Here is a 17,318-nt window from a genome sequence, read left to right as displayed (position 1 = left end):
CAAGTCCGGCTAATTGTCCAAGATGAGAGAAAGCACTGGAGGGGATCCAACTGATGTGATTGTCCCAGAGATGCAGCTTCTGTTGGTTTATAATGGGCAGAGTATGTTGTGCACAAGAGACAACTCTTGTCCTGTTCATAAACATCCTTATCAGAAAACCTTTGGTCACTCCTCATCCCACTCCAAAGAGTTCAGGCCCACAAGTGGTCTGAGAACATCCCCTGAAATGGAGACACTGATTCCCTGTGTTTACAATATAATTTGACTCACCCCCTAAGAAATGCAAGCTGGTTTTGCAGAATTGTGGACTCGTTAACACAGTGGTTGATTTTGTTCCATTTTATTCTGCAGAAAGACCACATTTTTTTTTCCTCATTGACAAGTATGGAGAGAAAAAAAAGTAAGTTCCCGAATTTTAAAATGCTGAATACAATTAACATTTGGTCAAGGCACATACAAGACTGGCCAAAGGGCTAACAATGCACTTTGGTTTAATTTTTTTTGAAAAAGTACCTTTTTTGTTTTAAACTGTGCCAACGTAGGGATCTGTGGCTCAAAGTCTAAACTTAATCGCAGGTAATGTAGACTGTAAGCTGGAATGATGTGTGACATCCACTTTCATATTTCAGGTATTACAGTTACGTCTGTGCAACACACTTAGGCATGAACAACATACATAGTCTCCTCTTCAATTGGGAATTAAAATTGTCTTCACCAAGTGTACTATTTAACTGTAGAACACCAACCCTCAGTAGCTGGGGCAGGGGGGAGGGGGAAGGAAAAAGAACCTGTGCTTGAACTACAAGATTCTCAAATAGGCTAAAAAAAAGTCTTTGAATGCTCAACACTTGTTAAGAAAACCCACTTTCACAGTTGACAAGCAATCTTCCATCAATAGAACATGGAAATTTAAATTCTCTTAAATCTTTTTAAGATTATCAAGAAAAAAATACAAATTACTAGAAGTTACTAAAATAGAGAATTGCAATTGGTGATCTGGCATCCATACTGCACAACCAGCAATATTCACCTGGATTCTGCAACTTTTGATACAAAGTTCATTAAATATAAATTATATGGCAAATGTACAGTCATCTTTCCTCCAGTATTCCTAAATCCAGTGTTTCCGAGGAGAACAGTGACTTGCTCAGTTGCTTTCAGTTAGTAGTCCCTGCAATTATCAGGAGTGTGAGTGATCTGAATCTGGAATTCCACTGTCTCTGTAACTTCTGTTGCTACTGCTGCTTTCACTGTGGCTGTTTTTGTACAAACTCATCCCGTTAGGTGGGAATATCGTGTGTATTACAAACTCTTCCTTTGCTGCTTGGTCGCTGTTCATCGGGATCATCTGAAAAGCAGTCTCCCGAATTTCTAAGATAGAGTTGTCCTTCTTAGTGCCGGCCTCAGCGTAATCATCATCCTTCCTTCTCCGTCCCCTGCTGTAACTACAGCTCTTGGAGAAAGGGGTTCCAGTTCTGTGCATGTAACAGCACACCAGTGCAAGCAGGGCGACCACTATCAGAGCCCCCACCCCGCCTATGATTCCTGCCAAGGGCAGACTTGCACCCCTGTAGAGTTCCTTCTCTTGCTCCCTGTTGAGCGTTGTCGTGGGGTTGTGCATCTTTAGCGATGCGGTCTGTGTCTCGGTGCAGACTGGGGTCTCGTCTGACAGGTAGACATTGCTGGTTTCCATGGGAACCATACATATCCGATACGATGACTCTGGCTCCAGGGCGGTGAGTAAGTACTCGCTTCTCCCACCGTGCACAATGGTTTCTGTAATCGACCCCAGTGCTGGGTTGTGCCCCAGCTTGAGCCAGCTGAGTCTCAGTGCGGTCATGGGCAGGGATATCTTCCAGGTGATTTGAATGGTGTCCACGCTCACAGACTTCACGTTGATCCGGACGGCTGTATTCCCCGGGGGCACCGTGGGCTGATGGCCTTTGCCGCGGTTCGGTTTTCCGCCACCACCCTGTCCCTTGGGCACAAAAGAAGGCCAGGGACCCTGGCTGGCAGAGACCCCGACTGAATCTGTGGTAGTGGGTGGCGTGCCTAGGAGAGGGCTCTCTGGACCTCTGCAGCCAAACATGGTGACCGCCAGGTCCTTGATGGCCATGCCCCTTACCTTCTCAGGTGACTGGCACATCAGCCCACGCACGTTGACCCCGACTGGCAGTGAGCGTAGCCAGTCCCTCACCCACTTCATCTTGCAGCCGCAGTGCCAGGGATTGTTGCGCAATAGCAGTTGGGACAGGTTGTTCAGCCGGTTGAAGGTTCCCTGAGGTAAGTGGGTTAAGTTGTTATTCGACAGGTCCAAGCGTTGCAATCGCCCGAGGTGATAGAAGGCATTGGGGGCGATCTGGTTAATATGGTTGTCCTGGAGGTGCAACTTCTGCAGGTTTGCCACGGGTAGAGCTGGGGGCGAGGTGAGGATGTTCCGCACCAGCGACAGCTCCGTCAGGTTTGCGAGATTCATGAACACCTTGTCTCGAAGCCCCTGATTGGTCAACAGATTCCCGTCGAGCACCAGACGCTTCAACCCTGTGAGATGACCGAGAGCGTTCTCCGAGATGGTAGCAATGCGGTTGTCATCCAACCTCAGCTCCTCAACGGTGCTGGGAAGCCCAACAGGTATGCTGCTGAGGTGATTCCGAGACAAGAAGATTAATTTGAGATCCTTGTTCTCTCGAAAAGCACCTTCTTCGATGCTAACAGCAGAAACTGAATTATCGTCCAAATGCAGCCTTTCCAGGTAAGGTATTTTGGATAGAGAGTCCAAGGAGATTGCTCGTATATTGTTCTCCTGCAAATGAAGCTCTTTGATGTATCTGGGGACGTTGGTGGGAAACTCGTCCAGACTGTTGCTGTACAGGTAAATGATTTCCACCTTCACTAGGTTTAGGAGCTCCCTGGGAATCCCAGCATTATTGATCTGATTGTTCTGCAGGAAGAGAGTGGTGGAGTCTGGTGGAATTCCTGTCGGGATGGATGTCAATCCTCGGTCATTGCAGTACACAAAGCCACTGTCGCACCGACAGACTGAGGGACACGTTTCCACGGTGACCGACTGTGCCAGCAGTGCCAGAAACAATCCGACGTCAGCCCACAAGAAGAAACTCCAAATCTTGCTCATCATGTTTGAGGACATTTTTGATTGTCCTGGCAGTTCAGTTCTTTAAACTCTGGAGGGAGAGGAGAGATACTTAATTTATAAACTGGGCTATTGGAAAATAAAAAAACCCAGAAATTGCTGGAAAAGCTCAGCAGGTCTGGCAGCACCTGAGAAGAGAAATCGGACTTAATATTCTGGTCCAGTGACCCTTCCCCAGAACCTCAGAATGTTAACTCTGATTTTCTCTCCACAGATGCTGCCAGACCCATTGAGTTTCTGCAGCAATTTCTGTTTTTGTTCCCGATTTACACCATCCGCAGTTCTTTCGGTTTTCGATAGGTAAATGACATTGACAATCTTAAGAAAAAGAACTTGAACTAAACATCCTTAAAAGTAAAAACAGCGGGACTGGCAGCATATCTGGAATCAACGTTTTGGGTCCAGTGGCTTTTCTTCAGAAGAGATGCTGCTAGACCTGCTGACTTTTTCAGAAATTTCGATTTTTGTTTCCGACTTCCAGCATCTGCAGTTCTTTGTTATTTTTATCATCCTTAAATAGTCATTTTCAACCAACAGTAAATTTTCTAACATCTGTGCTCTACCCATTCTTTGAAATCCTTGTGGTCAGACTCCTACCTTGTCCCTGGAATGGGTTTTCTACCAGCAACAGGGCTGTTGCTTATCTTCAGATTGGAACTACAGGCTGTGGATTGTCTTGTGATTTGTACTGATTCCCTACAGCGAAAGGAAACAGACCGGAGTTGTTTCTACTTTGAGTCTGGTCTTGCTTGCGTCCTGGCTCTTTGCACTCCTGAAGGTGAGACCAACAGCACCAAGATAAGTTACTATGTGTTCACTTAAAGTCAAGTCTAGTGGGAGCCTAGGCTGAAGAAGCCTAATGCTTTTTACAAAGTGGCACTCAGCAGCATTTAAGTAAAACTGCGCCTGTCAGCATTTGTCGCTTCCACCTTGGAACAGAACCCAGCTTGAGTCAATATAAAGCCCTTTTGGAACGCCCTTCTCTGTGTCATATCAGTGATTCCTTTCTCTGTCGTTTGCTCATAATATTTGTACAAGCCGGAAGGATCAAATGGGCATTTTTAAAAAAATCTTGTCTCTTACTGATTTCACACCAATATTCCAGAGGAAGTAACTGGTTAACTCAAGTGAAACCACCATCTCTTCCTGAAAATGCAGCTAACATAAATGGCAGTTTCCAGCCATCCCCAATAGTTAAATTAGCACTGAAAGAAGATATCTTACCACAGTTAGTGCATTCCAGAAAATCTTGTGCCTGCAGCAGGAAAATCTTGAAATGTAAGCTCAACATGTCCAGATGGTACACCCTCTACCTGGAATAATGTTCCAGTTGGCTCCCTCCAGGATGCTGGTTATTTCCTGTCACCTCGATGTTTACACAACTGATCCCGGTTTACATTCCAGACCACCAGACTGGTTCTCCAGTCTTGCAGGGAATATACCCTCGAGAGGTTTACAATGGCCAGGTCAGCTCATTAGAAGATCACCCTGCTGTGCTTGTGGAAATCCTTTAACTTGTGGGGGGAAGTTATACTTTGCTTCCTTTCAGTATTCACTTCATACCCAAAGAGGTAAAAAAACGTTGACACATGATAGGATCTAGGGAAAGGTTGTTCTCCCCAAGAGTTGTGACTTGGTTTGGCTTCTTTCTGTATCCTGTGGCAATGTGGTCAAAAATAATGTCAAACTACACATCAAGGGAACCATTCATGTATCAAGGGCTTAACTGATGGTAATCTGCAGTGGTTCAGTTGAAGGGGATATTACATGATTATTCCTGATCATGCGCATTAAACCATTCTTTGGAGGCTCTAAGAATTTTTTTTGTTGGTTCAGCCCCTTTGCATTTTTATTGTAGAAAATCTTCCAAGTTCCTTTAGGTGAAAACTGTATTCCTGATCACCGAGAAGGATGAAGAATGAAAATAACCTTGGGATAAAAAAATCTGCAGTCGATCCTCCTTCTTTGTGGATGCTGGATTCTTCAGAGAATATTCCTTCTCCCAAATTTTGACCTGTTAATACAGTTAAGAAAGGCAGTGGGTGGCAGACCGAAAGCACAATTTCAATAGAATTGCATTTGACATAATTAAAACTGAAAGCTGTACCTCAGGCATCAGTTAATCTTGGCATTCAATTCTGACTGTGTCAGTGGCTGGATAAAACAGCCTGATTACTACATAATGAATATATCTATTGTATCAATACACCCGTGGTTGGGAATTGTACTAATCATGTAAAGAAATCACCCTTGGTGATTCCTCGGCAGACTTCTGGCCTTCTAACATCCTGCATTGGTGGTTTAAGAAAATACTAATTACAGCCAGTCTAAATCAGCAGTTTGCACAGAAAATAGTTTTGGTAAATGCTTTGCTTGACAGATTATAAATATCAGTAGAGGTTCGCAGCAGATTTGTATGCTCCCGTTTCCCTATGCCAACGATCACTGACAATGCTTATATATTAGTGGTTCCTTTACAAAATATGTGTGAACTGCTTACACGTTGAGTAGGTAATGATAATTTTATGGTTGTAACACATATAATTTACAAGGGTTTGAAATGCAGGCGGATGTCTTGTGTTGTATATTGAGTTATAGCCCTTTCCTTGCAGTGTGTGATAAGCCGGATCTGTGAGAATTGACATTGTTCTGTTTCAGTGCTCTAGCCCGACCTCTTGCAAGCTGCAACAACGTAATTTTGAACCTTCGGAGCATGGAATTGGCAGTAACAGAGGGCTGCAAAAATGTTAAAACTGGTCTGGAAATGTGGGGCATGATGCGTTGGCAGGGGTGTAGAATAACACTGGAGTTTGGTGCTAGGATAAGGGGCTAGGGTAATGAGAATACTTACAGAAGCTGCTCAAATGACTGAAGGACGGCTTGCCAGTTGGTTTCGAGAAAAATAATAAGCATCTCTGACTCTAAAAGTTCACCAATGCCCTAAAGCCCCAATCTACATCTTGCTAATCTCAAAAGGGCACTGAGGAAAGTGAGCTGTTGACAAGACCACATAAAATTTTGTTGTAAATTTTCTGTATGTATAGTTTTTTTTAAACAAGAGACACTAGAGCATTATAATGAGGAATTCTGAAGCAGAGAATGATGGATTATTTTCTCCCTTTCCCCTGAAGGGGTTACAAGGGAGCAGACATTCTGGTAGCAGAGTTGAAGGCTATTAGACGATCAGATCAGCCACAATCTGATTGAATGGTGGAGAAAACTTGATGGGCTGAATGGCCTACTTAATCTCCTTTATTGCCTCATCTTACGTATTGGCAACTTGCTCCGTAGAGGAATTATTGACACGATCTCGGGTGCAACACTCTACATGAGCAAGGTTCTTGGCTTTCTGACAGGAGTCATTACACAGCAGCAGTGAAAACCCAAGGATGGTGCTTCCCAAAGTGTGGATCCAAGGGCCCAATTCTAGATGCAAACTGAGATTGTGAAGTTGTGAGCTCTGAAGCAGAAAGGGAAGTGTGGAAAAATAAAAGGGCAATGGAGAGAAAGTTTGGGAAGCACTGCTCTAGAATGTCAGATATTTGTCCAGACCAAATGATGCATCAATACATCAGCAGAATGCTGCATTGCGAAATATGAAAATACCTATCTGTATGTTACAATATGTGTTTTTTAACAAATGCTATGCATGAACCCAGCAATGTTTCTTCCGGTTTTCAACATGGAATTGTAAGCCATTTAACCAAATTCACTTTATTTGAAATGCATTGTGGATTCTTATTTCACTGTATTTGCCCAATAAAGGTCTCAAAGTTGTCTCTGATTATTTTGCACTGGACCATTATGGTGTACTGGATCCTCCGTACTGGGAGTCATCTGACACCTCACATATATGGCCATGCTCTCAATGTAAACTCGGGCAGGTAGGAATGGCAAATATTAGACAGTGGACCTGTATGTATCTGTTTAAAAAAAAGACTCTGCATTTCTGGACTGCTTTTCATGATCTTAGGAAGTGAGAAAATATGTGCCAGTCAATTGATTTTTTTTACAGTAATCACTGTCGTGGAAACATACAAAATTGGTGCAGGGTTAGGCCATTCAGCCCTTCGAGCCTGCACTGCCATTCAGTATGATCAAGACTGATTGATTGTGCAATCTCAGTGTCCAACTCCCACTTTCTCCCCATGCTCCTTGATCCCTTTAACCACAAGGGCTACGTCCAGCTCCCTCTTGAATACATCTAACAAACTGGCCCCAACCGCTTCCTGTGGGAAAGTATTCCACAGGTTCACAGCTCTCTGAGTGAAGAAATTCTTCCTCATCTCAGCCCTGAATGGCTTACCCCTTATTCTTAGACTGTGACCCCTTGGTTCTGGACTTCCCCAACATCGGGAACACTCTTCCCACATCTAGCCTGCCTAGTGCCATCAGGATTTTATATGTTTCTATGAGATCTCCACCCCCCACCCCCCCATCGCTGCTGCCGCCACCGCCATATTCTTCTAAGTTTCAGTGAGTACAAGCCCAGTCAATCCAGTCTTTCTTCATATGTCAGTCCTGCCATCCCGGAAATCAGTCTGGTGAACCTTTGCTGGAATTCCTTAACAGCAAGAATGTCCTTCCTCAGAGTAGGAAACCAAAAGTGCACACAATAGTCAAGGTGTGGCCTCACCAGGGCCCTGTCATAACGCAGGAAATACCAGAGTCAATTTGCTCACAGTAAGCTCCCACAAACAGCAGTGACATAATGTAAATGCTGTTCACTGACAGTGGCCAAGGAAATGGGAATGACTCCCGCACTCTTTAAAATTATGCAACAGGATTTCCGCATCCACCTGCAGTTTAGGTAAACAAAACGTGCAAGCCTCCTCTCTCTTGATCAACTTTTATTGTGAGGAATATTAAGCATAAAAGCTAGCTGTGCATTGCAATGTGGAATGGTTTTCTAAAGGTGTCTGCCTGTGGTGATAGAGGCAAAAACCCTTATAACATTAGCTGTGCAATTACAACACCAAGACATACAAAGCTATGGGCCGACTGGACATTGGGATTCGAATAGTTAGGTGAGATAACAAGATGTAGAACTGGATGAACACAGCAGGCCAAGCAGCATTAGGGGAGCAGGTAAGTTTACGTTTCGGGTCTGGACCCTTCAGAAATGACCCTTCTTCTGAAGAAGGGTCCAGACGCGAAACGTCAGCCTTCCTGCGCCTATGATGCTGCTTGGCTTGCTGTGTTCATCCAGCTCTACGCCTTGTTATCTCAGATTCTCCAGCATCTGCAGTTCCAACAGTCTCAGAATAGTTAAGTGGTTGTTTTTGACTAGTGCAGACTTGATGGACCAAAGGGCTTTTTACTGTGATGTGAATCTCTATCACTCTTGATGTATTGGTAGATTTTATAATCAAAATGGAAAGAAAAATGCTGCGGATGCTGTAAATTGAAAATAGTACGTTGGAAAGTTCATCACATGTACAGAAAAAAAAGGTTAATCTTTTGGATAGCGTTCCAGTATTATCTTTCTCTGGCTTCATTACAGACGATGGAGAACCATGTAATCTCCAGCTTTAGTTTATATTTTCCATCAGCTCTTGAGGATTAGGAATTTTTTTTATTCTGAATAAATAACGACTTAAGTCACAGTGGCACAGCAGAGAAAGAGGCCATTCAGCTCACTGTGTTTCAACGGAAGTCTCATACCCCTGTGCTCTTCCCCATAAGCTAGCTGCAAGGGTTGACAGAGACAGGAATTGAGCATGTATCCATTTCCTCCATCGATTGGAGTGACTTCTTTAAGTCACACCGGATACTTTGGCTGTAAACAAGAGGCACTGCCTCATTTCCACAGCACTTCTCACGGCCAAGCACAAAGAATTGTATCATTTTCAGTGGTTGCGTTATAACAGACACCAGAAACCTGATGAGAGATGAAGCTGTTGACTCTCAAAACAAACAGCCATTAGAGATGAAACTTGGTCACTGCCCTTTACCAATTCCAACAAAGGAGTGGCCAGCATTTAAAACTGTAATAAACAGAATGACCTCTCGTTTCCTCCCAAGAATATCTAACACTTGCAAATCAGTCAGTTTAGGTGTTTGCTCCCCCTAAGCATTAGTGACCCAGCACAATCAATCAATCAAAGGCTGGAGACTGAAGAAGGGAACTTCTTCAGCTGCTATCATATCGTTCCTTCTCAGATGTGATTTCACAGGCACGTCCAGCCACTTCCTCCTGATGAACGGGTCTCCTATGGTAGCATGGCAACGCAAAGCAAAGTTGCAGAATTGCCGAGGCTGGATGCAAGTTTCTTGCTTTCCCCGCCTCAGTGAATCTGATACTGTGCATCTCCGGCAGCCAACAATAATCCCATTGGGAGCCAGACTCCTTGCATTTCTCTAAGCATCGTACACCAGAAGCTTTCAATGGACTCAGTGGTTTTGCCAACACAATCCCAGCCAAAGGACCAGAGCCTGTGGCAGTTTCACTCCAAATGAAACACTAATTGGCACGAGTCCTAAAATCAACTTCAGTCCAATTTGTAGTTTCTCTCCAGCTTGTTGTTTAATTAAAAATGCTCCAGATTCATTTGTGTTCACTGTAGTTTCGTATCTTGCATGCTTCTCAGGTTGCCTCCCTTTGCAAATGCTATCTAACATGCTAGAAATGCTTAATGAATTGTACTAGTATTATCCCAAATTATCTGCAAAGTTAACATAGAATTAAGGTTTGAACGATAATTTCAGAATTTGGACTGAGGCTTGCGAAGCATTTGATTTTGGAGGATATTTGGTATGTCTGTTACTGTTGATTTTGGAAAACTGGACAAGGTAAAAGAAATGAATTTATTATTAAAATTTCAAAGGACTTTGTTTAATTATGGGAGTGTAATCACAAGGAACAACCTGTCCAGTTTAAAGCTGGACAATTTCTGGTGTCAACACTTTTTAATCTTATTTTGATGGCAGCACATATATGTCTGTACTAATTTTTTTCAATAAATATGCAAATATGTTGTACTACATGGACTTGAAAAGAAAGTGTAATGCCATAGATTATTCACTGACAATTTTAGACTGCTGAAGCTTTGCATGCAACTTAAGACAGCAGTTCTGCATCTTACAGCTGTATTGTTGCAATTTTTGGTGGGAGAAACTAAACAGCAGATTATGTTTGTGGAATAATCAATCTTTTGATATATTATCAAAGGCTCTAAACAGCAACTAATGCACTTGGGATGAGTTGACAGGGTTTCAACATCCATTTACAGCTCTTGCTTGAGCTGTTTGGCGAAGACAACCTTTTAAAATTATGCCAGAAGTGTTTGAGTCAAAGGGAGAGAGAAGAACGAGAGTGAGCTTGTATTATCTTTGCAGTACCTAACGCTAGCCAAAATTCTGGAAACACCCAAACCTCTGTTGGTGTTCAAGTCTCCTTTTAACTTTTTAAACAAGCTTGTTTTTAAATACATTTGTTGTGCAAACCCCCCACTGGCAGAAGTGTTGATTCAATGGTAAAAAGAGTCAGTTTTGGTGAAAGCTCTGAGGTTCATTAAGTTCTTGTGTACTGAAGGTCTCATTTCCTTTTATTTTCCTCCCCCTCCTGTCCAAGTTGCAGCAGCATAAAAGGCGTGACAACTCTTTGAAAGTGGACACCATTTCTGACTCGAGGATTAGTTGGAATGTCTCTGGTTTTCCTACAACTCCTCTTAGTGTGGCTTCTCTTAATTTTATGTGCTTCCCTGCCATTTATTTCTTTGGTGACAGCAGCAGTGAGTGCCTTTGCACATCAAAAGCTACAGTGACCCAAAGCATATAGAAGTGGGGAAATCCAGCTGCTGGGCTGGCTCTGACCTTTCCCAAAGCTGTCACTTATAATTCACTGCCATCAAGTGTCGTTAGCTTAGCCCTTGGTACAAGAGGAACTGAACCCACTTTGAGTGAACAGTAATTTTCTGGTGTTTTAAGCTCCATGCCAGTGCAGGGTAGATTTTTGAATAAAACTCTCAATTATTATCAAAGTCTGATGGAAAATAACAATACAAGTATGTTTTGTTCAATAAAAGTAATAACAATTGAGCCTTTTCTTAACAAACCAAGATAAACTGAAGGAATCTTGAATGCTACCTCACTGTAGATCACTGGAATTGATCAAAAGGGACATTTCATTGTCCTGTGTCCACAAGCAGAAATGTCCCTTTTTAAAACTTCAAAGGGCAATGACTAATAATCCCTATCCCTTTGTTTTTCATGCTTTACAATACCCACACTTGGTTTTTCCAAGTGGTTATCCTCGCCTGTATCTCACTACGATGTGAAGATTGTAATGATCTCAGTGAAAACGGCTGTCTGATGTACATTTAATGTTCCAACAGCCACTACACAGCCTTACAACTTCAAAGAGAGATGGAACTACACTATGTAATGACTGCATCAGGGAAATGATTAGAGATGCTAATTAGGGATGAGTTGCCTTGACTTGTGTTTTTTTTTGTAAATTGTCCGAGACTCACGTTGTTGTTTGTAAGCAACTCTTGGGTAGGTCTCATTACAAAGCTTTTGTGCTCCTGAGATGCTGCTTGGCCTGCTGTGTTCATCCAGCCTCACATGTTGTTCTCATTACAAAGCTTTTAACTTTACTGGAGATGCTTTGTAAACGCGTGATAACTAAATTGTAAATGAGGCCACTCACAAAATACAAGTGGTTCATGCGATGTAAAGTGGTACAATGCGATAGATATGGACCAAAACTAATAATAGTGCGATCTATTAGCCCTGTTAGAATGCTTGACATCAATATGCTTAGAAAACTGGCAATCATCACACAGTGGTATGATTAATTTTCACTTCGAAACAGCTCCTTTTTTTATGTACTGTGCAGAGTGAAGTATCATTTTTTTTTGAAGTGGCAGCAGATTAATGTGGGCTCCTACATTGAGGAAGTCAAGGATAACAAAAAAGAGCCCCAACGTGTCCATTCTGTTTTCAAGACATCATCCAAACAGAAACTGGGTCGGATCAAAGAGTTCCACAGAGGAGAGGAGTGGGAAGTTTTTTTAAAATGTTGTTAAATGCTTTTTTTAAAAATATGTGCCCATTGATGGGGATCTGTCGTTTGTATTTAACCAACAAATTATACTGTTGGTACAGAAGGATCTTTTCAATTTCATCTGGGTTAGCTCTGGGTTTAAGCTGCTCTGCACGTCAGTACCAGTCTCCATATCGATATACTGCTTGTGCCATAACCTGGAATCTACACTATCCAAGCTGGCTATTTTAACGATTAATTTGCAAAGGTTGGGTCGAATGGTCTGTTTTGTCGTAGAACCACTACAGTGTGGAAACAGGCCGTTCGGCCCATCGAGTCCACAGCGACCCTCTGAACAGCATCTCACCCATACCCCCCGCCCCCACCCCCAGCCTATCCCTGTAACCCTGCGTTTCCCATGGCTAATCCACGCAGTTTGCACGTCACTGAACAAAAACAGCAGTTTCCCATGACCAATCCATCCTAGCCTGCGCATCTTTGGACTGTGGGAGGAAACCGGAGCACCAGGAGGAAACCCGCACAGACACGGGGAGAATGTGCAAACTCCACACAGACAGTCACCCGAGGCTGGAATCGAACCCGGGTCCCTGGTGCTGAGAGGCAGCAGCGCTAGCCATGTTGGTTGGTTGAACTCCGGTAGAGTCTAGTTGCATCCTTCCTCATCTCTATCAGCATCACCCTCGCTGCCCCTCGTGCTTCACTCGATTCCCTTTAATTGCATCTCTACTGATCACCCGAAACACTTGCTCTGGTTCAGCTTTAACGCAGAAACCCTTTCCGGACGGGCTTTCTTTCTCCATGGATCGCACGTTTGATTTAATCTTTCTCTTGTAATTATAAAGTGGCTGGAGAGCAGTGTCTACCATGATATCTGAACTCCCACATTCTGAGCTTGCTGGGAAAGCTGTGTGAAGCTTTTCAAAGGGTTTTGTTATCTGATGCCATGCTTAATTCTTCATTTGACCAACCCTAATACCAACAGCTCACAAGGAGCAGGCCTGTCAGATTACTGTGCTCTGTCTTGTTCACGTTTACTCAAAGTGTTCACCCTCTTGCTTAGAACTGAAGAAGGCTTTTGGCATATCAAAATACTTCTGACTCGAGGTTGTGCGTACAGAGATTCAGGACCCCTTCATTTGGAGAATTAAGTGCTTTTTATTTGATAGAACTAATTTCAGTACGCCTTTGTGAGGTTGATTGCGTGCAGAAGTCAATGATGGACAGACCTGACGATGCTTCATTAAATTTACAAGTCAGTGTTAAATTGAGCATTTCTAAAACAAAATGTACACCATCGTTTCAGATGCTATCGCAGTGTACGAGTCAAACAAAGGAGTGACTTGTAGGTTTCCTGAACGGTGAGCAATTGTCTGGAGCGTGGTATGTCAGTGCACTAAGCAACACCTCAGATTGTATCAGAATATAATTTCAGTTTTCATCGTGAATATGATCACCTGACAGCTAAATATATTCAACATCATCAATGAGATGTTATTGGTTTTGATTGCTGAATAATACGGCTGTAGATTACATATCAAAAAGGTTTAACATACCACTGTTATTCGCTCTGCTTTGAACTCTAAGGGGTGCACTGGTGACTAAGTTGGGGGGAAATACACAAATCTGTCTTCAACAAGCAGATGCTACACATGATTAATTCTGGCAAAGGGGATTTTAAAACATTGCTTTGCTCAACGGGAATAATTACACGGTGGAGATTTTGACTGAACTCTCTCAGAGAGTAGCTCTGTAAAAATATGCACACAGATTTTAGAATACACGGGACCAAACTTTGTGCATTCTCCATTGTGGCCAGTTCTTTCCCTCCCAGTTTTCCGACGCTGGCTCTGTGCCAGTTATGGTCTTCTGAGCAATTTGCATGGTTCCTAAGGAGTCTTGTACCTATAAACGTCAGAATTATGAACAAAGGCTGGGTTTGTTGCCTCAATTACAGGGGAGCTTTTTGTTCCTCCCTCGCAGACTTTAAATAGGACGTAGCAAGCAAAGAACTTCAGCGAATCCGTGTCGGTTCCACAAAGGATGTGTTCCATATGTTATCCATGCAGACCAAAAAGAACCTGGTTAGCTAGCAAAGAATGTTAATATTCTGTACTGCTACTGTTTCCTCAGACTCCCTCCCACCCATCCCCGAATTAAAACTGCTAATCCTCCGTCACAGCTCATGTTTTTTTTTACCCTGTGTTAGCCACTAAAGATTGAACTAGTCTTGAAACGCAAAGCCTGCTTATTACAAAGAAGTTAACTGAGGGGTGAAGGAATGCGTGAGAGCTTTTCGTCCAGCTCACTATTTTTCCCTAATTAACTTTTTTATCCCCCGAAACTGCATTTTCTTGTGTCATTCACGTTCTGCCATATATTATGGTCGTGCATTAGAGAGCACGCAGCTTTCTTAGTGCAGACCGGTTGTTGAGTAAAATATTAGTTAGACTCTTTCGAGCAACTGTGCGAGCGTGAAAACAGAATTTTAATCCTGGCTGTGAACATTTACGGCGATCGTGGGCTCTTGAAACAAACACTGACGAGAATCGTGAGGCCCAACTCTTGTGTGCTAGGTTAAATGATCATTTTTTGTTTAAAGGCTGGGGGACGTGGGTTTCAGCTAAACGGCTGGCTTTAAGTTAATGCTGGCTATCTCAAACCATTGCTTTTGCAAGTGCATTACTATGGAATACAGCTCCAACACACACAACTGAATACTGTCCATTTGGTTTTTCACATTGGAATTTTGCGGGACCTAAAATGTTACAAAGATGTGGAAACTGTTCCACATTTAGCTAATCGAACCACTCAATTTGACGTGTTCACAGATAAGGTCAAAGGCTCTGTTGTTTTGATTCTCTTTCAGTGCTAATTTTATTTTCTTCTCAGTTGACGATGGCTGTAGCTGCTTTTGTACAGCTTTCGCCCACTTGGGGGTGGTAGGTACTGCAAGATGCCAGTTCCCCGGGATCCTCGGGTCAGATGCTTACTGCTGGCGTTTACCTTTATTTGCTTTAACTGTAACAAAGCCTGCAGTCTAGAGAAACCACAGCAACCTCCAGATTTTTTTTGTCTTCTTTTCTTAAGAAAAACAGAAAAGTCACAAATTGTTGAGAAGTTTAGTTTTGTTTTAGCATAATTTGCCGTGCAGTTCATTCTGATATTGATGACTTCGCCTGTTAATGCATGTTGGTTCAGCAGGGAAGCGTGCCTGTTTTGCTCTCTGATGAAGGGTCTAGGCCTGAAACGTCAGCTTTTGTGCTCCTGAGATGCTGCTTGGCCTGCTGTGTTCATCCAGCTCCACACTTTGTTATCCTGTTTTGCTGGGTATCGTTTATAATTTGGAACCGGAGGCTGCAGATGCTAAGCAAATAGATTTAAGGTTTTATCTGTGTGTGTTTTGACCTAGATGCTCAATTCATTGCCCCGTTGTCCATTTTGAAAAGAACATTACTGCTGTTTTTTTGTCAGAGTCGGAAAGTTTACAATCACATTATCATCTCTCTGAACCACGGCTGGGATTGCCAAATGGGCGCAGGAAAGGTGATTTTTTAAAAAATAAATGAGAGTTTCAATTCATCACAAGACAATACAACTGCACGAGTCTGGCTGCTTTGTTATGCACAGCTACGCTTGAAAATACGCATTTAAGTAGCGATGACTTTTTAATTGCCACAATCTGTCTAGTCATGCAAGGCAAAACTTTACGGCTGAAGTAATATGGCTAGAATAGCCAAACTGAACGCTGATAGCACAAGGACTGAAATCCAATTAGCATTGCCAAGTATTTCTGCCAGCCTGCTTGTTTCTGACGCCGCCAGTCTTAACTTGCATGATTTGTATGCTGCAGTACACCATTGGATCATTCTGGCTATTTGCATTCTTCGCTTTTATTTTAATTTGCTTTCTGTTAGCGTGTGTCATGAACGCAGAAGGACTTTGATTTGAATGGGAGACATCAGTGATTTTATTTAAAAACCTGCGTGCCTTTCAGTTTGGGTAGACATACACTGAGAAGGAATTCAATTTGTATGAGAATGAGACTGAGACGCCTTTTCTCATGTGGTAGATAGTCAGATCATGGTAAACAGTGCAATCTGCCTCTGGCTCAAAAAAAACAAACTTCACGGTTTGTATACTTTTTTAAAAAGTGGGCCGCAAGAGAAACTGAGCAAAAACAAAACGATGGATACATTAACCTGTTCAGAACAAAGCTGCAGCGGACTTGGTTCTGATTCCTGCGATGGAACAGCACAAACCCCCAAGCTTTTCTTCCAGACACCGTGCCCAGCCTTTTATAGGTGCTGAAATCTTACATGGGCTTCCTGTCACTATTATGGGGACGTTTGCAGAGATAATTCTTCTCAGAGAATTTATTAATTAGGGGTAGAGGGGGCGAAATGCCCTAATATCAGGAACCACCCTGCCGTATCTAAAAGTAACCGTAAGCACTTACCAGGTTAAAATGAGGAAACTTCACGCATCCTAGGAGCACAACAGTTAATTATTCCAGCTTGTTAACCAGGAATTGAGAGAGAGGAAGCATTCGTTTGCTGTGTCCCGAAGCAGTCAGCAAAGGAGAAACAGAAAGGAGAGCAGAGGGATATATATTTGCCTCACGCCTTGCTTATTTTCAGCTGTTGTAACGGGTGGTCGGAGTAAGCCGTCAGGCAGCGAGAGAGCTCCAGAAATTCTGAAGTTAAAGCCTTGTCTGCCAGGAGTTGAATTGAATGATGAGGTCACGGGTAGGCAGGACTTGCCTTGGTAGTGAATTGCTGAGACACTGAGACCCAGTCAGTGCATTATAGACACTAGAGGGAGTGAAAGCTGGATTGAGTTTGGGAAGGGGGTGGTAAATTACAGTGTTAACAGTGGATCACACCCAAGAAAACGTTTGATAAGATTGTCCTCTGAGACGTTAGATGAGTACCATCACAACCTAACTTAGCGAAAAGGAACTGAATTGAGAGAATGCTGCAAAATATTTCGACTCAGAATATATAGTGCAACGGTAGTAGATTCGCCAACTTTAGGTACATTTAAGTCGTCATTGGATAAGCATATGGACGTACATGGAATAGTGTAGGTTAGGTGGGCTTGAGATCGGTATGACAGGTCGGCACAACATCGAGGGCCGAAGGGCCTGTACTGTGCTGT

At 42.9% G+C, this 17,318-nt stretch overlaps 2 protein-coding genes across 3 annotated transcripts in view; one reads left to right on the top strand and one right to left on the bottom strand.

Moving 5' to 3' along the window:
- The window catches only part of LOC125454646 (ADP-ribose glycohydrolase MACROD1-like), an 880,504-nt gene that overhangs the window by 124,502 nt on the left and 738,684 nt on the right, over window positions 1–17,318 (top strand). The window lies entirely within an intron of this gene.
- flrt3 (fibronectin leucine rich transmembrane 3) lies at window positions 325–16,930 on the bottom strand. 2 transcript variants are annotated; one of them, XM_048535625.2, is made up of 4 exons: window positions 16,618–16,930; window positions 4,376–5,165; window positions 3,749–3,923; window positions 325–3,182 (listed from the first exon to the last, which is right to left on the bottom strand). In XM_048535625.2, the coding sequence occupies exon 4, from the start codon at window positions 3,146–3,148 to the stop codon at window positions 1,181–1,183; it is 1,968 nt and encodes a 655-aa protein (XP_048391582.1). In that variant the 5' UTR covers window positions 3,149–3,182; window positions 3,749–3,923; window positions 4,376–5,165; window positions 16,618–16,930; the 3' UTR covers window positions 325–1,180. The 2 variants fall into 2 exon arrangements, with proteins under 2 accessions (XP_048391582.1, XP_048391585.1); XM_048535628.2 differs by lacking the exon at window positions 3,749–3,923.

Source organism: Stegostoma tigrinum, chromosome 9 (assembly GCF_030684315.1).
Source record: "Stegostoma tigrinum isolate sSteTig4 chromosome 9, sSteTig4.hap1, whole genome shotgun sequence".
Taxonomy (NCBI): Eukaryota; Metazoa; Chordata; class Chondrichthyes; order Orectolobiformes; family Stegostomatidae; genus Stegostoma; species Stegostoma tigrinum.
Note: the sequence above shows the minus strand (reverse complement) of the source record. Positions and strands in the feature narration are given on the sequence as shown.

Bases quoted from the DNA above. Each gene is read 5' to 3' on its own strand.
- flrt3 (XM_048535625.2), bottom strand. From the start codon at position 3,148: ATGTCCTCAAACATGATGAGCAAGATTTGGAGTTTCTTCTTGTGGGCT.